This window comes from Parasteatoda tepidariorum, chromosome 6 (assembly GCF_043381705.1).
Source record: "Parasteatoda tepidariorum isolate YZ-2023 chromosome 6, CAS_Ptep_4.0, whole genome shotgun sequence".
In the NCBI taxonomy this organism is placed as follows: domain Eukaryota; kingdom Metazoa; phylum Arthropoda; class Arachnida; order Araneae; family Theridiidae; genus Parasteatoda; species Parasteatoda tepidariorum.
The window spans coordinates 72,685,177-72,705,503 of NC_092209.1; the positions used below are offsets into that span (position 1 = coordinate 72,685,177).

Below are 20,327 nucleotides of genomic sequence, written 5' to 3' on the forward strand. Positions count from 1 at the left end.
AATCAGCGCTAACCTCTGATTGGTCCATTTGTGAGTTTGATAGTATACGTCATCGAACGCTCATCTTGAACTACAATTGCCGTCCAACTCAACTGCAGTTGGATTACAACGTGACGTTAACCACAGAAGCAATGGCGGACAACATCCAACAGCACATTGAAATCAGCCAATCTAAAACACTGGTCGACAATAACAAAATCAATACAAATTCGAAATAAATATTTGTTTACGTTATTAACGCATGCACAATGAGATATGTCTGCGTTGGACCGACTGCTCACGCACGCTGAGCTAACAAAAAAGTATTTTTTTGGCGTCAGCTCTGTCAACTTTCCGCTGACGCTCAGATAAGGCGCTAGTTCTAAGAAACCAAGCCTTGAGCTAACAAACCAGTATTTTGTTAGCGTCAGCGGGACGTTGACGTCCGGCTGACGCCCAGATAAGGCGCTTGTCCTAAAAACCCAGAACTTAAGCTTGAAAAAAAAAAAAAACTAGTACTTTATTATAGAAATTTTAAAGCCAGATTCAGAACTTACTCAAATTTTCTAAATAAAGAAATAGAAACTTCACTAATTGTCTACTACACACTTATATAATTCCACAAATTTTCCTGAAGTTTCACATATTGAATCGTAACCAATATTTATATTATTTAAATTAAAAGGAAATTATTTTCTTTAAAAAATATATGACACTGATAAACTGAATCTAGATAAATAGCCCTACTGACAATAAGCTTAAAAAGATACATCTTATCTATAGTTTGCTAATTAATATAAATTTTTTGCAATGTTAAAAAAAAAAAAACTTAAGCGTCACAGTTGTTTTGGATGTTCAACTTTAGGTGACATTTTGTTCTGCTGGGTAAAAAGTTTAGTATGTACTTTGAAACTTGACATTACTAAAGAGTAAAAATATTCACCATTTGATGATTAGTGCGAAAATTATTAGCTTATAGTGAAAAATAATGTGTGAAGTGCTCTGTAGAAATGCAACAACAGAACTGAAATTTAATGCGCTGAAAAGAACATTTTTATTCGTAAAATTGAGTTTTTTACCGTATAATTACAATTGGTTAAAAAAATATTGGAATTTTAAATGCTTTCTCACATTTTTTTTGCTTTAATCAATAGCTATTTTTTCATAACTATGGGATTTTATTTATCTCATGAAATCTTTATTTAATAAGCTTTTTGATTCAGTTGATTTCAAATGCGAAAAAATAATAATAATAAAAAAAAAGAGATTAGATGTTAACAGATATGTATCTTAACATTTATGTTAAATTTTTTTTAAAAAGACAACTTATTTCAAGACATAAAAACAGTTTAAAATCTACACTGTTGGTTTTTATGATATAAGGTTATAAAGAGTAAAATTACTTACTTCTTATATTTCCTTATAATATACTGTTTTCCAAGTTTAATTCCTGTTTTTAAGTGCAGTTGATTATTTTTAAAATTCAGGCAATTGTTCATTTCATTATGATAAACAAATTAACATATTGTTTCCATATGAAATTACAAAATGAAATCCTTTTTCTTGAGATACCTGAAAACTGATAACTAGATATTATTTTATCAGATTTTCTTCAAAATAAGAGATTTCTCTAAGCATTATTGTAGTCTTTATTTTGCAAATAATTCAAATTTTTATTAAACCAAAATTAGTGGTATATTGAACAAAAGTTTCAAAGCATTTTAATTAAAAAATTAAATGCATTATAAATAATCAAATTACAGACTATATCTAAACTGATTATGTTATTAAAATGCTTTTGACTATTTTTCTCAGCATTTTTATAGAAAAGAAAACGAATAATTTGCAATGAAAAACAAGTTTAATTGGAGGTTAATTTTTTATTAGCGAATATTGAGCTATTAAGCCTACTACTTTCGAAATATAGTTTTTATTCCTAAATTGCTTTTTGCGTTGATTCAACTTTTTTTAATCACTCTTTCCTTTGATTTTTTTTTCAATTAAAAAGAGAGGACAGTATATATACATTTAAGAGGAATAGATATTTTTATTGGTAGAAGAAACAATCAGCGATTGTTATTAGTTTTTGCATGCTAAATGTATTTTTATTTTTTAAATATTAAATATGTTAAATAGCAATTGGGACGTGTGGTAAGTAACACAAATAAGAATGGAATAAAAAAAAATTTAATACAATATTTTAATACAATATTTTCTGAACACATTTTACGTGTGAAACTATTCATGTAATGAATAAAATTAATTTTCAATTCACAAAGCAATAAAACACTCATAAATCACAGTTAATAAGACAATTGAAACTCAATTTTGAACATTTTATTATACATTAATTTATAATACATTAGAAATGGTATTTTGTGATGATACTTTTCACACAAAGCTTCACAAAAAAATATGTAAAATTTCTCCATTGAGAAGTACTTAAATTGAGTCAACAAAATGTATATGAAAACAGCTAAATGGATGATTCATCTTTTTCTTCAACATCTTCTATTTCACTCTTTTTTGATCCACTAATGAATATGACATCATCTAAAAAAGGGAAGCACAATGAGAATTATTAAATTTAATTCTGCTTAAGAGACATTTTAGATTTCCTAAATCTTGATATAAAAAAAATTAAACTCTACAAATACAATAATAAAACTGAAATTTTAAAAATAATTGAAAAATTAGTATAATATAACATCAGTCATATTATTTTTTCACAACCATCTTATAAGCAGAATAGAATGAAAAAGAAATTTATAGAATCAATTAAATAACAGAAAATTAGAGCAGGTTAAAGTGAATAATGGAAGCATTATAACTGTCATGAACTCAGAACTTCATTAAAAAAGCTTTCCAAAACAGCTTTTAACATCTTTAAAACAGAATGTTTTAAATTTGATAATGTGACAGTAAAAAATAAAAAAAGTTTAATTTTAAAATCTCTCCACCAGAGAGTTAATGCCATATTCTGGATTATAAATAAATAAGTAAACTAGTCTAACATAGAATTGCCAGGTGGGAAGCATCAGCTTTAATTTAATTGACTTGTTTTTAAATATCTAAAGGGTTCCACCCAACTTGTAAATTAGCAATAGTTTAGATAGTTTTCTTAATATTTATTATGCCCTTCATTTGCCGATCCTGATACACTTGTTTATTCTATTTTTTTTCCTCATTTATGTTTTTATTATACATTATTCAATAAATACCAATTTAAGGACATCCACCTAAACTTTATGAAAATTATATATTTTTTAAATTTAAAATTGATATAAACTTAACATTCTAATATTAACGTCGCGACAATATAGGTATTTTATACAAACTTTAAAAAATTTATAATTAACAATTTGAACACAAAAATTTAATCCTTGTATCCTTTCTAAAAATTCTAAGCTAAATAAATAAATAAAAAAATAATACATAAATAAAAAAAAACTCATTTTGCTGTAATTTCATAAAATTAAATGAAAATTGCGCAAATTATCTTGACAATATTGATAGGATGTTTGTGAAATACTGACTCTCGAAAAATGCATGGATTTCTTGTTTACTCCAAATAATGAAATATTATGCTTTATTTTTTGCTATAGTTCCTTTACATTAAATGGAGTTTTTTTTTCTTCCCCTTTTTAAATCAAGTATAATTGCTTTTATTTCGTATTAAGTTTCTTTCCAAATTATTGCTTCTACTTACACTAAGTTGGTTAAATATGAACTTATTTTATGGCTAACTTTCAAATGACAGAGTAAACCTATTGAGTTGCCTTAAATACAAACTTTTAATCAAACATTTTTCTTTTAGTAAAATAATTGCAAAAGCTAAAAATCATTTTAGTCACTACAAAAAAAAAGTATTACATCGTATTATATACATATCAATATTTTTAATAATATCAAAATAAACTTACTAGCCACAATAGTTGTAGTATAATGAATGACACCACTTGTATCACTGAATTCTCCATACAAAATTCTACCTTCAACATACACTCTTGTTCTAAATTTAAAAAAGAAAAAAAAATTACAAAAAAAAAACAAACAAAACAACTACTAATAATTAAACGTTTTAAACATCAAAATTGTCTTTCGTACATAGTAATTTACAATACTACAACATGTGAAATTTTGAGATGGCTATGGGTATAAAACATGCCTCCCATAGTGGAGACTAAGGTTCAAACCCTGACGATGACTGCTTGATTTGCATATTACTGCCAGCTAGCACCTGTGGTTATGTAACAAATCTATGTTAAGTTTCAGTGTCATGCCGCCATTGTCTCAAGTTAGAATTGAATTCTCTTCCCAACAGGCTAATTGTGCAATGACACACAAATGTGAGTCGGTTGAAAAAAAAAACTTTTATGTAAGAGTTTGCCCTAAAGTTTAATCTACGAGTTCTCTTCTGAGTTGAGTTCTAAATAACAAAGCTACGAAGTTTAAAATAAAGAATTTCAAACCTGATAGGGAATTTGTTTTTTGCCTGTGGTAAATAATGTTGATGCAGTATAAAAATAATATTGTGTTTTTCAAATTTCAATTAAAATTAAATAACCTTTAAAAAAAATCGGAAGGTAATGTACACAGTGTTTGGAGTAAATAAAACTTCAATGATCTTAATATTCTCTTATTTGCAGTAATGACCACAAATCAAAATTAAAATACATTACCCTTGAAATTTAATGTTAGATCCTTGGATAATTAACTTTTTCTCTAATTAAATTATAGACTGAAAAATTTATATTTGGAATAATTGCAGACAAATAAAGCCTTAACATATAAAGATACTTAACAGAAAATGGTTGTTTAACAAAACATTATTTCATAACATCACTAATTTCAATAGTAGAATATATTTTGAAAAGTTAATAATTACCCTTTTCTTAAGTATTCCATAACAGTATCTCTCAGATGTGGTTTAAAAACAGTAATTCGATGCCAGTCTGTTTTCTGTTGAAATTCACCTAAAATGTGAATATAAAGAACAAGCAAATGAAACAAAAATGTTACTAAATATATGAAAGTAGTTGATAAAATTATCTTTATCTTCATTTATTTGTGTATCCCATATTCAAGCAAATAATAAGTATAGTTAAATAAGGACTTAATCATAAAATAATACACATATTTATGAAGTTATGATGTTTTTACTTGACTCTGTGGTTTCTAATTAATACTATCTAGTTCAGAATAATGTATGCTGTGATCACAATTTTGATACTTGGTACATTCCTAATAAATAGGGTTTGTCATGCTGGAATACACATAGCATATTACCCAACATGCAAAAACTAAATTATGATATTTTAATCCTTTTTTAATAAATAATATAATTGGTAAACTCTTAACACCACAACTTTGAATTGAAAAAAATTCAGAATAAAATCTATTTTTAGAAATTTCCTCACATTAGCATAGGAAACAAAAACCAAATATGGTTGATGATTTTTTCAATTAATTTTTTCTCTCCCTTACTTTTCCACCAATACATTTGTATACATAAGGCTAAAAAATGGAGCCTTTGCAATAATGTAAATCACTCAATATTCAATACATGAATTCCTCAACTTTCCAAGGTAAAAAATATTCTAATGAACACATGACAGTAGAAGTTATGATTTCTGAAAGGATAGAGGTGTCCTGTGGGACTTTCCGATGCACTTTTCCACTTTTAGAGCTATTTCTAACATTTTTAATAATTGCATTTAATTTTTCTTAAAAACAATTTATGATATTCAATATAATTGTATGTCATCATTGCACAGTAGATTAACTGGACCAAAGATAGTAATAATTTTTATCAATAAATTTTTTCAAGTGCTATTTCCCTGGAACAAATTCTTCTTCTTCATAAGTTTAATTTAGCTTCATAAGAAAAAAAAAAGATAAAAGATATTCTAAATAGAAAATTATTTATGTTACATCACATTTTATTAACCATATTTGAAAAAAATTAACATTTTCATGCAGAAAATTCGAATAAAGAGAAGAATTTAAGAATAAATTTTCACAGGATTTAATAATTTTTAATCTATTACAATATTCTTGTTGGTAAATAAAAATCTTAAAACTTAGCATTATAAGTTATGTATTACAGTTGAAGAGCAAACATGAAAAATTGACGCAATAAATACATAAATACTAAATATGTAAATGCAAACATTTAACATTCTATTTAAGATACAAAATACATTAGGAATGAAAATTGATAAGAAAAAAAGTAAAATATATATAATTTCAAGTCACAGCAGCACCAAGCTGCTAATGTTACGACTGGAAGAATATTTGAAAAAAAATAAAACAAATTATTACCTATATGATACTGAAAAGAATACAACAACAGGAAAATACATGAAAATCAGAAACAGGAAATAGCATCCAACCGATACTTCAATGCTAGGGTGGCTCTACCACAGCATAAAGCTAAGAATTACTTCGCCTCAGGGCATTTGTACAGGGATGCCAACTGCGTCACTTTCTGTAAAAGTTTTAATAAATTGGCAGTAAATTAAATAGTAAAATTTGTAGAAAAAGTATAACTACACCCACTCTTTAAAAGTGACACCATGTGTCAACGTAAAAGAATAAATTTTGTTACCAGTAGAAAATAATTCTTTACAAAGCAGAGCAAGTTGGCATCTCTGTATGTATAGATATATAAAAGTTGGCTTTGTTTGGAATTTTAGATTTGTAAAAATTGCATAGGTATTGTGCCTAAATAAGAAATAATTTCTACACTAATAATTCTACACAAGTGTATTCTTCTATTTATACTAAAAATAGCAATGATTAATGAACCATAATTTTGCAAGGATGTAAATGTTTTTTTATTTTTAAATAAAAAACAAAATATTTAAAATTTTTTAAAATACAATAAACATCTAACAAGACTCGTGGTAGGTTAGAACAATTACTCTTGCTTTTGACTTAATAAATGGGTAACTATGGACTTATGCTAAAAGATGCAGATTATCTGAAGAAGGTTTAGTCAAATATACTTTGGATAACCACGGTTCTACAGTGCCATTGAATTGAACACAAGCAGCGAAATTAACATAATTTAGAATTTCGCAAAGATAACAACAAACAGGTTTCCCAATTTAATTTTTCATTTAAAATTTCTGATTATGTTTTAGGGTAAAGTATTCTATGGAAATATTTTCGTACCAGTATCTGTTTGTGCTAACAACAATAGGATTTACAATAGGCACAAAAAGGATTTTTACCAATAAAAAATTAATTTTTTTTCCTCAATTACATTTGCCAAGGAAGTGGCTATGGTTATACCTTGAATTGGTCCTCTTACGGGATATTATTTAGTTATTCAAGGGCTGTTGTTAGGAAGTTACCAATGCTTGGCATTTATTTTGGCATGGATATCAAGACAGAAATCTTTTTAATTCTATTTATTAATGTTTTCTTAAAAAAAAACATCTTTGACTAAGCTGTTACCACTTTTGATATGTAACAGATAAAAATATAGATGGTAGCGTAAAAATTTTTTATGACTCCAAATAAACAGGATCACTTATAGTGCGGCTTTCAGGAGAACTCCTCCAGACACCTGTCTTGCATCGTGGCGGTTACTATGGTAACAATGAAAAGTCGCTTCGAATAGAGGTATGGGGTGAATAGTTTTGTCTTATCTTGACATAGGTAGGTATGAGTAAACCAATTGTCACCTTCTTTTCATCCCCATTAGAGATGTGCTCTTGCTTGTTACCATAGCAGCAGACAACCCCTGACTTTTAGTCTGGAGGAGTTTTCCTCAAAGTAGCACTATAATACACATTTACTGAATAAAATTAATAATGCAACCTATTACGATATCGAAAAATTAAGAGATATTTTAAATGTGTTCAAACCTGAATCATACTTGTAATTTGTATTTGTTGCTAAAGTAAAAATTACAACTGGTTTAGCTTCAGATCCTCTAGCTTGTGGATTTGTGCCCACTCTTCCAAGCAAAGTTACATGATTAATACCTATAAAATTAGAGGAAATGATTAATACCCATCAATTTAGAGGAAAAAACATAAAACTTTAAACAATTTTGGTTACAATTAAAATTTCATACACTATGATTTATTTATAATTATTGCAAGACAAACAAAACTGAATTAAACTAATTAATAACTGCTAAAAACTAATTAGATCATGAAATCAGGCAGTAAACTATACCTATTCGAAAAAATTGTTTTTCATCACAGTTGATAAATAGTTTATTAAATTTCAAGATACAAATGATAATCGCAGTATCGAAATAAGACATTAATACCATGTATCCAGATGTATAAAACAACTTTTAAAGCCCTAAAAATTTTCTGAAAATTAGGAGGTTGACTTATACACTGGTAATAAAGATGGATATTTTCCGATTATGTAAAGTTGATGCACTATAAACAATGAGATAGATATGCATAACTCTGAATACAAATTTTTAATGAGTTATATACAATTACTTTTTATTTTCTTTACATATAATTTATACATATATTTTATTGGAATTCTTGAAATAACGCTCAGAAAAAAAATTACGAATATTTAAAGTTAAAAATAATTTATTCAAGAGTGTTTAAAAAAATATAACTCAAGGAAAACTTTTAAAACAAATCATAAAGATACAAATTTAAAGATTCAAGAACATTATCTTAGTCTGTTTCCGAAAGTTTGCAGCGTCATCATACTCTCTGCAATGGATTCCACCTCATCTGATAAGTTTTCCAAAATCACCTGCACTTCTCTATCCAAAGAATTTGAAATTCAAATTTCTTTAACAGATTTCATACTAAAATTTGAATTCTTGCCACGAGTCTAGTATCATTGGATATATGATGCATTGCGTTTTCAAGATTGATTGTAAGGGAGAAAACTTTGCATTTTTTTTAAGAGAAATAATTTTTTTAGCTTGAGACAATTTTGTAGGCTCATATTTTGTTCTTTTCAGTGGTCGACCTATTCACCTGACATACCAAAAATTCCCCACATTCTAATAAAAACTAATGAGATTAACTTATACTCCTGGGTTTTAATATTGGGCATACACAAAAGTTAAATCTGTAAAAAAAAAAAAGAAAAAGATACTGTTTCCTTTAAGGAGGTTATAAAAAAATGCACCAAGTATATTAATTACCTATTACCACAATTAATTACATCTCATTGGCATCGATAATAGCTTGGCATTTTTTTACAAGCCCCCCAAATGAAAAATGACTAAAAATAAAAACAGAGATCATTTATTTTAGTAGAATTTATATTATTTACTAAACAAATTACGTACTATTAAAGAGCTAAAAAAATATTAACCTTTAAATTATTTTACATAAATAATTTTCAGCATTACAATATAGAAATGCCTGCGGGAACAAAATGTTTCTTTAATTAACTAAAACTAAGTTTGTCGTAGGTAAAAAAAAAGCTACAAGAGGGTTTAAAAATCTTTAAATTTCATAGCAAAGACTTCAATCATTCATATTTATAAAGAGACCTTTTAAAAAAAATACAATCTTAAATATATGCAAAACTTTATTCAGGATATATACAGAAATAAAGAGCAGTAATTTACAGGTAATAAATCATACTTTTTTCAAGTGGTACTCTAGGTGACGTTTGATCATCATTAAACTTGCGAACAGCAGTCATCGCCGATAGAGGTTTCTTTAAAAAAATAAATAAAAATTAAAAACAATGAAGAAAAAATGTTTCAATCATTGATGAAATCTGCCGGTATAAAAGGGTTCTTAATTTCAAAGTTTAAATTCAGCATTTATAATTTAAAAATTATTTGGAAAACAACCAATAGTTAAGCTGAGCAAAATTTGAAATAAAAAAATTTGTTTAGATTAAATTTTGCAGAACTTTCTTTTACATACATTGCATATATTTATAACACAGATATTTACATACATTACAAAAATAAAATGTTAGTTTAATAAAAAATATTTAGATCTTTTATTTTATGGAAAAAAAATCCTTACTTTTACAAAATTCTTTTTTTTTTTTATTCAAACTAATTTTACTCTGATATAGTTAGTGAATATGACATCATTAAATAACAAAAGAGTTTTCCCAAGAGTACTAATCCATTATGTGACAAATAAGAAAAATGTCTCCATCAAAATGTTTTTCAAAGTACTAAGAAAAATGAACAGAAATGTACCAAGATTACAACTCATGACAAACGAGACATAACTGTCGTACAAAAGTCTCAGATATTAATAAAGATAACAGTATCAGATATTAATAAAGATAAAAAAAAAAGTTTTTTTTTTCTTTTTAGTTTTGTTCTGTAACAAAACAGTAAACTAATGAGCTAATCCAGAGTCTTTTTCAGAGTGTCAGGTTGTAACAAGTTCAACCTGACACTGTGACAATTCGTATTGCAAATTCTGTTTGTGAGTATCTAGTAATAAAGTCAACTTACGGAATAATTAAACATTTCAATCTTCTTTTTCTATATTGTCATAATAATTTGTTTCTTGCAAGTGTAATTATATTGCCTAATTTTATATATTTATTTGTTCCTTTTTGAATCTGCACTAAAGTGAAAAAAAATATAGGTCTTTGCCATTTAGCTAACTTATACAGTAAAAATAATATCCACACTTTTACACTCATTCTGCTAGGTTAATCTTGGCCTTGACATTATACTTCAATTTGTGTCTCTCTATTTAAACATGTTAGAGCATAACCAAATCTGCAAGTACATGTCTGCAGTACAAATTGATTTTTATCATTCTTTTTTTTCTATGTGTTTTTATTTATATGAATTGAATGTAGCAGAAATAAAAGTCTATCATGGTCAAATAAGTAACCAGCTGATGAACTGCTGACAAAGCTCTTCAGTTTTTCCAAAATTTTGTCAGATGCCCAGCTACTAATAACTATCATCCACAGTTATAGTATGTAGGATTTCAGATGTAAAGCTTTTGTACCTGGAAGAGAATTTTTTTCAAATTCTTTTATGTCACATGCAATAGGCAAGGCCTATTGCATGTCACATAGAACTGTCATGGGCTCCCTGGTTGCCACTTTAAATTTACTTGTTGTTTCATTATGAAGTGTTTTAAACTTTTATAACAAGTAAATTAATTTAAACTTATATTTATATCAATCTTTGACAATTCCAATTCTTTTATGTCACATGCAATGTGACATAGAACTGTCATGGGCTCCTTGGTCCTCACTTTAAATTTTCTTGTTTTAAACTTTTATAACACAAGTAAATTAATTTAAACTTATATTTATATCAATCTTTGATTATTCATAATTCTAATAAACAATTCTGTAGGAAAATCACAAAAAGGAATTTCCCAGTCTAGGTATGATAATTAGTACAATTTACTAAAGAAAGTAAAATATTTTTTTTTGTAAATATCATCATGAAACAGCAACTTTACTTTCTACAGAATAAACCTTTAGTCATTTCTAACTCTTTTTTTTTCATTTTGCAAGTTTTAGAACAGTATAAATGTTTTTGATTTTTCTTTTAACAACGTTTTACATTGCTAATTACAATAAACCTTATCGAACGCGCGTAAAAATGAAAACTATACTCACAGAAGCCTTTCGTAAAACATTACTTCTTAAAATACTGAATGAAACTTTTAAGGCACTCATTTTGTAAGAAAAACCAAATACTTTAGTTTAATTATTACTTAAAATCAAAAGTAATTATTCGAAATTCATTAGCGAAATTGAGCAAAATACAAGAAGTTCCAAATTTTGAAGTTGATTATAAACAGTTCGAAATGGTGTGACTGTGGTATCAAAATATTCGTTCATAAATAGAATATCTGAATATAAAACTGATTCAACACAAAATTCGGAACGAACTGTACCATTCACACTACAGTTTGACGTTAACACATTTTCAACTTTCTGAAGGGAGAAAAACTCTCCAATGAATTATAATAATTTGAATGTCAAGAAAATTATACAATAAAACAAGATAAATATTTTATTTTAAGAATCATAGATAATTTAAAACATTAACTTATAGCATACAATACAACAAAGAACTGAAACGAAGTTATCGAATTACAGGGTTGCAAGAACTTTTTGTTCCTAAAAAGTAGTTCAACACATGGTTATATTTTCTTATTGATCTCGTTTTATTTTTCTAACAGCAAAAATTTCATTATTATTTTTTTGTTAATTCATAAATTTAATATATTTCGATGTAAATGACTCGTCAAATGTATAACAATTAACATTCATTGTATCAACAAAAAGCAATTTCCCTCAAAGCAAAATTTATTTTTTAAATTAATTTATGTAATTAATTTTGAATACAAAAACATTGAAAACCGAGCGAATTTTTCTCGATAATTCTCCCTGCTTAAAACAAATAATTTGATTTGTTCAAGAGACATGAAAAAAAATATGTAGCATTTATTTATTTTTTAATAAAAAGAGCGATTCATTCTAATTTCTGGCATAAGGTAGAATATAAAGCGGGAACTGTAAAAGCAACACCATTGGAACAGGTAGATAATGCTAGCATCTTATTGGTTAAAATCAGTCACATGGTAATACTATATAAATACATTGTTGCCGGTACTATTACCGCCATTTCGTTCTAATCCACGCACGGTTTCGTTTGCGCGTAGCTGCATTCTACTAATTTCCTTCTAATTTGTATATTTATTTATTGATATACTTAAATTTAATATATTGCTTCATAATCTCAAGAAGCATTAACTTATTCTCATCTATTTATTAATTCTGCTATTTAGCTATAAACTAACTTAATTTAAAATGCCGGCTACTCGTTCTAGAACAAGCAGGTAAGACTCGTTTTCGATTTTAAATTTTTATTTTCCGCATCGTCGTTCTTTCTTTGTTAAACATCTTTTCAAATAGTTGTTTTCATTTTAGATTTAAACTTATAGAATATTTTAGGTGCCATATCATTAATATGCTACACATATTTATTTGAGTAGCACATGCTACTTCATATTTATGTGAGCTGAGCGTTCCTGAGTTTAAAACATTCTAAATCATCAAGATTCGTTTTATTTTCAGTGCTGAAGTTGCTGCCGAAGTTAAAGAATCTCCAAAGAAGGAACTTAAAACTGATGCGCCTGTCGAAGAAAGCCTTAAAGCAGACAAAAAGGTGAGCTACTTATTGTTCTTGTCTCGCTTGTTTTACTAATCGAATGTCATTAGTTTTTATTAAAGTAGTTAGTGCAATGCTTGTAAGGAATACTTCAAATTAAAGTTGTGAATATTCGAACTTTTAATAAATTAACTTTCATAAGCAGTTTATATTAACCTAATTAATTAAAACTTAAATTTTATTTCTATTCATAGCAAAGTATTTAGTTTCCACATATATAGTGGTTTATTTTTTTTTCACTAATGCTTTACTATTATGTCACGAGACATTTTATTCAATTCTTATAATCTTTTTAAAGGTTGAAGAAGTTGAAAAAAATGATGTGAAAGCTGAAGCAGATTCCAGCGATTCTGTTGTTGAAAAAGAAGAAAATGGAGAGGCTCATGATAATTCCGAAGCAGAGGCTGTAGAGGAGGAAAAAGTAACAGAAAATGGTGGTATGTTTAAAAGAGAATTCTTTTTAGCTTTAAAATTTATATATTTTAAATATTAGATCTATAGGTGTTATTATATTACAATATTGTTCCATTGTTGAATTGATTAAATCTATTTAATTATCCTGCTTAGCCTCAATTTTTTTTTATTTTTAAGCCAGCTCTATTGTTAAATCCTTTTGGACTGAGTGAAAATGGTATCACAAAAATTAAATTCTTATCAAGATTATTCTTACATGTTATTAAGTTATTATTATCAGAAATTTCCATAATTATGACAAACTTTTTAAGGTTTGTGAGTTAGTTCAGTGTTAGTTGTTTCACTTCCTCTGCTGCTTGTTAAACTTAATAATTGAAACTTAACTTTTACTTTTATGATTTTATTGGTAGTTAAGTATTCTGTTAAGTTAAAAGTTCATGCTGAATTTGAAATATTTTTCTAACAACTGATAGCACGATACTTACTGTTAATTTTAGGCTATTAATATTTAAACTGTAATGACTTCATATTTTTGGATTAAAAATATCTTGGAACTCCTTGTTTTTGATTCAGTTATGTAGTATTTACAAATCATTATCTGGTTGCATATTTTATAGATAGAACACATTAAATAAGTTGATAAAGTGGAGTGCATTAGCTAATTTAAGCTTTTTGCTTGAATTTCTTCTATATGGTGTTCTGTAGTAGAATAATTGCAACTTCTGGGCAGCAGGTCAAAAGTGTTTAAAAAAAGAGCAATAAGAAAACAAACCCTAAGGTGTCATTTATGTTCTAAAGCCTAAGCTCTAAAACTTAAACCTATTTGTTCAATGTTGCGTAGTAACTTTCCTGCTCTAATATCTTGGCAAAAATAACTATCCATTTTTAGAAGAAATCTTCACAAAATATCCTTTCATAAATGTGGACCCTTTGAAAAAAAATTTGTCTTTATTGTTTTGTTAATGAAATAAACCTTTCCTGGGGGGGGGGAAGAGAAAGGTGGTATAAGCCAAACTAAGTTTCCCTAAGTTTAGATTCCTAATGTAGTATTCTAAGAAAATATTTCTACTTTTACAAATATTGTGTACATTCTTATTAATACTAAATCATAATTTTTTTTTGAAAATAAACAATTGATCAATTTATATGTTCATGAAATTGATTAAATTGAATATTATGTAAATAAAAGTTAATTTCTGACAATTTTTTAAATAAAATTAATAAGTTTAAGAATTGCTCAAGTTTACTTAATGCGTGACACATTAAAAGTGATTACTAAGTTGTGTTATTTAAAACACGTCAATTGAAATAATTAAAAATGTGAACAATTATGTTTCCATTATTTGTCCGAAAAGAAAATTCTGTGTTGAGCAGTAAAGGCTAAATACCAAATATTTGCAGAATCTTGTATCTATTTATAATTTAAAAATTGCTTGAAAAGGTTTTTAGCAACTTTTGCAATAGCAGGGCACTATTTGCAAAAATTCACAAAAGCCGGAACCTGGTTGAAAGAATGTGACTTAACGCTTATTTTATGTTCACTAATTAGGAATAGTTTTTTCACAATTTTACAAAATCAGGACCTTTAACAGAATGTCTAGATCAACCTCCGATTAATGTGAGTCTTATTATTTAATTTTTAATTGGAGAGTTAACTAATTTCCTTTTTGGGATTTTGGAGAATAGATTTTTTACTTGTCTAAATACACTAACATGAGATTTTTTACAAGTTTATGGTAATTAAAATTTTTATTAGTTTTTTTCCCTTTTTTTTAAGCTTAGAATTGATATGCTGGGAGGAAGAGTTTTTATTGTACCATTGAATATATGAAAGTTCATTTTAAAATTCTAATAAAATAAAGAATTACAAGACTTACTAAATGAAAGTATGAAATCAGTAGAATGTGTATTAGTAATATAAATTGTAATTTATTGTTTTTACAGAAAATTTATGGTTTGAACAGAAATTAAGACAAAACCATAATAGTTAAGCTTAAAATTTAAAATACCTCTGATATATCTTGAACTATTAGAAGTTTTCTGAATTTTAAATCTGATCATTTCCTTTTCCTAAAAACCCACCCAGAAAATTTAAAACTATATTACAAACAGTAGCCTTAAATTTCAGTCTGCTTTTTGAATTTCTCATGTTGCAATGGCATTTTATTAAAATATTAGTATTCTGAATTCCTTGTGGAAATGCAGAAGTAAAAATACTCAAATTGACAAAATTTAAAAAAAAAAAAAAAAAAGAAGTGGTCAACATGGTTTAGGGATGAAAGACTTCTGCGAAAAAGCGTAAATCCGCTTTTTTCTCCCAATTTTTAAATTTTTCGACCATGTTCCAAAAACTAAAATTTTTGAGGAGTCCAATTAAAGAACTCAAGTCGCCCGAACGATAGTCGGATTACTGCGACTTCCGCTATAGAGTGGAAAGGAGTCTAAGGGTTTCGTTTCTGACCACCGATATTTGATTTCTTTTGTTTGGCTGATTTTCAGAATTTTAAATATTGGGAATTTTAAATATTGCCGGAATCTGCTAAAATCGCGATTCATATTCATGCAATTTAAAAATCCCTAACCACGATTTTAAAATCCAATATCGCGATTCATATTCGCGCGATTTTAAAATCCAACCGCACGATTCATATTCACACAGTTTTAAAATCAAAATCGCGATTCATATTTACACTATTTTAAAATTCAAAATCGCGATTCATATTTACACTATTTTAAAATCCAAAATCGCGATTCATATTTACACTATTTTAAAATCTAACCGCACGATTCAGATTCGTGCAATTTTGAAATTCAATATCTCGTTTCGGATTCACGCGATTTTAAAATTCAATATCTCGTTTCAGATTCACGCGGTTTTAAAATCCATAGTTACTGTGAAGATGTGGTATATTTTTCATTAGTAAGTAATTTAATAGTTGAGTCTTCCTATAATTGCTTAATTTTTTTTTGATATGGTAGTCAAAAGTTTAAAATTCTATTTAAGAAAAATTTGAAGTTAACTGTCTAAATGCTTCTGCTACTTATACTCCCAGCATAGTTAAAAGTTGCTTTTATAAATCTCAGTATCATATAGAGCCCCCCCCCCCCGTCCTCCCAGTGACCTGCTTTGTAAAAGTTCAAAATTTTTTATTTTTGGCCACTTTCATGCCTGATAGTTAAAAATTGTGAACTAAGCATTATATATTGTGTTGTATAATGTGGTTAATTAGTAAGTATTTTTTATATTAGCTACCTGAAGTGACACATTAAATTTTTTGGTCTTCAGAAATAACTCTTTAGCCTCACTAGTCATGCAGACTTCACCAATTTTGTTATGAATAAAAAATCGTGGAATCTGCATCAAGGGTAATACTTAGCTATTATGTAAACATTAGGAGGCTAGGTCATAAAATTTTGTTCCAATCCAACTTAGTTAGCCATCTAAGACTGTTAAAAAGTAGAATATTAATAAATGTGTTTTTTTTACATTTACTTAAAATGAGGCTTAATTTTATTACTATGTTATTGGCTTGCCACCTGTCTAATGTAAAAAAAAAAGAGAAAATTCCAAATTTTTAATATGGATATTTGAAAATGCTTGCTAAGCACTTGTGCATTCAAATGTCACTTGCTCAATCTCTTTTTTATTTTTTTTAAGCTGCACCAGTAGAAGAAAAGGTGGAAGAAAAAGAAGCTGAAGAAAAGAAAGAAGAGGTTGTTGAAGAAACAAAAGAGGAAGAGAAGCCTGCCGAAGCTGAAAAACCATCGGAAGAGGCAAATGGTAAAGAGAAAATGGAAGTTGCCTCAGAAGAAAATGGAGTGAAACGAAAAGCAGAGGATGAGAAAGACGCTGTTGAAACTAGTCCTAAAAAGAAGAAATTAGATGAAAATGTTGAAAAAGAAGCTGAAAAGCCAATTGAAGAAGCTGTGCCAGCTGTTGAAGCTAGTGCATAAGCAGGTTAACATTGTGTGTACATTTTACAGTGTAAGTTTATTTTGTAGATGAATCTGCTGATTTTGGTTCAAGAAAAGCATATGCTTTGGGTTGTGCACAGTCTGAACTATTTCACGAATTTTCAATTTATGCATTTATTTTGCAATCCTTTTTATTATATTCCGTTTTGATACAATTTCTTCAGTGATGTTTTTTTCATACTGTCACATTTCTCATTAATTTTTTTAACGTGTTAACTAATTTTGTAAAATATGCCAGCAAGGATAATTTTTCACGTGGAACAATGTCATTTTCATTTCAATATCATCATATGTATCATTGTCTTCCGTCATTTAGTAATTAAATAATTCATTGTTAAAGTTGTCTGTCATTTATTCTCACTTTTGTTTGTTGCCGATTCATGTGATCTTAATTTTTAATAGCTAATGTTAATCTTTTTGTAATGTTAATAATTTATTCAATTAACTTTAGTTTTGCATTGAAGTTTTTTATTCTATTTTGATATATAGAGGTACTTTTTATCTGATTAAATCATACTTAACAGGGTAGTCTGGACAACTGGTTAGGCTAAAATTTATTGAGTACTATCATTTTTGATATGCACAATATTTTGAAATACTTTATTTTTAAGTTAGAAGATGCGGCATTTTAGACTTATTTCGTCTTTGTGGAGCCCCTTCTTTATTAATTTAGATTGCAATGCTTAGAAGGGCCTTTTAAGCAGCCCTGGAAACTGTCTGGAGTTGAGATTAAAAATCGAAACATTATAGTTTCTTAAATTGTCACTGGGACCCAGACGAGAGCCAAAGTGCTGAAAAAATTAACTCTCTGTTCTTGTTGATATTGAAAGTCCTTAAATTTTCAGCATCATTATACTTAATAGAAACAATTTTTTCAGTTCTTTTATCACTGGAATATTAAATTTCTCTCATCATTGAGCCATGCATTGAGGGTAGTGCCTTTTACAGAGACAAGGGATGTGTGTGAATGTTTGTTTCGGAGTGCTGAATAAGAATGCAAGATTTGCTCCTAACAAGAAAGTTAAAATATCTCATAACTATAATATATTGTTGTAATGCAAGCTAAGGATAAGCAAATTGTTGCATAAATATTAATCTCAAAGAATCCCAAACTTTTTGTTAATGTCTTATTAAAATAAAATTAGATAAAGAAGTATCACAAATACCTATAAATGATTAATCAGTATTTGATAATTAAGGAGCTCTATCAATTTTCTGGCCATAGGACTGTTGATACCTTTGAAAAATAGCTTTTGACTTTTTTTAAAATTATGTTTTGCAGATGATTAATATTAAAAACATTGGATTGGAGATAGTAAATCTCTTAAAACATAATTGTGTTTTTATCCTATTAAAATTTTCCTAAAAAAATTGCAATAAATTAAAAATATTAAGTGAAGTGGAATGATTTACGGTGCTTAGATATTAGTATTGCTTGTTTTTCCTTGAAATTGGACTTGGTTAACATGGTATAGTTAAGAAAACTATCCTTGTGCATGAATAAAATTCAACTTTTAGTATGTACTTCTATCGATTTCATAACTTTGTTACAAATCCAGATATTCCAAATATCGGAATTTTTAACAGAAACCTCATTCAGTCTTGTTTTAAAAAATGTTTTTATCCTGTTCCTTAAAGATTATGGCATTCTTTCAAACAATAAAATCATTTCTCCTTAACTTCTGTGATTTCAGAATTTAACTAATTTTTTTCTAAGCAATGGCATTTATAACAAGAAATTGTTTTTTTTGTCTTTCTTTCGTCTGGCTACAATCATTTATTTGTTTAGTAAACAAGTAACACATTATTGGAGCTGTTAACAGTTATAAAATTGATAACTAATAAATGAGATTGGTCCCTATGCAGCACCCCTGAAGAAAAAAGCAGGACTTTGAATAATTTAAGGCCCATTTGCAGGATTTCAGAATATTCACCAGTTGTTTATTTTTAGTTATGTTAGGGATAAGTTTCTTAAGATTGTGTATGCGCAGCAACTCTATGATAACTAATTCAGTTTTCGAACCTTGTTTTGTGCATTCTTTCTTTTTCAATAGTGTATGAAGTCTGTGCTCTTTTATTTTAGCCTTTTGCTTTTCCGACACCAAGGAGCAAAAAAGTTGACGGGCTTTTTCATACAGAAATAAAACATATCTAAAAGAAAACTGATTATTAAATAGATACTAAATTCATTTAAAAAGTGTTTTATGTATTATCCATGCTTCATGGGCCATTCATTTCTGTGGTTAATCAGGAGTTCAGATGTACAATAGGGTGTCTCATTATTCAACTTCTTTTAAAGTTAATTTAATACCAGACAAGTGGTCTATCTATAAGCACATTAAAAAAAATTTTTTTTCTTCAAATCTTCTGCGAGGACTTATTTCAAAATTCGATTAAAAACCCTCAAATTGTCATTGAATTTAGCTTTGTAAAGGCCCCTCACATCAAAAATTTGCCTTAAAATCCTGAAATGTGGTGTAGCAGATAGATTGGAAAGGAGCGTAAATTCGTTACAAATGATGTAACAATTGATGCTAGTCCAGTCAATCGTTTCAGAGCCCACTATGTGAAAGTTAAGTTATCTAAGACTCCACAAAAAAGACAAGCATAAGTGCTGAATCTCTGGTTTTGGTTACATATATAGACTAATTTGAATTACTCTTCTGGCACAGTTGTTGGAATTTAGATTGAAAGTATGATAAAGCTTGCTGAAAATTATAAACGGCTTAATGGCATTTTAAATTTCACAGCAGTATATTCGAAAGAATGTGCCTATAACTAATTTTTACTCTTATCCTCACGGTTGTTTTGCTGCGGCTGTGTGGCA

General features: G+C 27.7%; 2 protein-coding genes across 4 annotated transcripts; one reads left to right on the forward strand and one right to left on the reverse strand.

The window, feature by feature from the left end:
• Window positions 1-2,301: 2,301 nt before the first annotated feature.
• LOC107454100 (mitochondrial single stranded DNA-binding protein) lies at window positions 2,302-11,888 on the reverse strand. 3 transcript variants are annotated; one of them, XM_016071159.4, is made up of 6 exons: window positions 11,832-11,888; window positions 9,573-9,648; window positions 7,857-7,976; window positions 4,868-4,955; window positions 3,903-3,991; window positions 2,302-2,532 (listed from the first exon to the last, which is right to left on the reverse strand). In XM_016071159.4, exons 1-6 carry the CDS (start codon window positions 11,832-11,834, stop codon window positions 2,456-2,458), a joined length of 453 nt encoding a protein of 150 aa, XP_015926645.2. In that variant the 5' UTR covers window positions 11,835-11,888; the 3' UTR covers window positions 2,302-2,455. The 3 variants fall into 3 exon arrangements, with proteins under 3 accessions (XP_015926645.2, XP_015926644.2, XP_042895888.1); XM_016071158.3 differs by having other exon boundaries at window positions 11,551-11,841; XM_043039954.2 differs by lacking the exon at window positions 11,832-11,888 and adding an exon at window positions 10,415-11,544.
• A 178-nt stretch (window positions 11,889-12,066) lies between these two features.
• Window positions 12,067-17,839, forward strand: LOC107454099 (uncharacterized). The gene is made up of 4 exons (XM_016071157.3): window positions 12,067-12,779; window positions 13,018-13,108; window positions 13,410-13,548; window positions 17,184-17,839. The coding sequence occupies exons 1-4, from the start codon at window positions 12,751-12,753 to the stop codon at window positions 17,477-17,479; spliced, it is 555 nt and encodes a 184-aa protein (XP_015926643.2). The 5' UTR covers window positions 12,067-12,750; the 3' UTR covers window positions 17,480-17,839.
• Window positions 17,840-20,327: the final 2,488 nt, after the last annotated feature.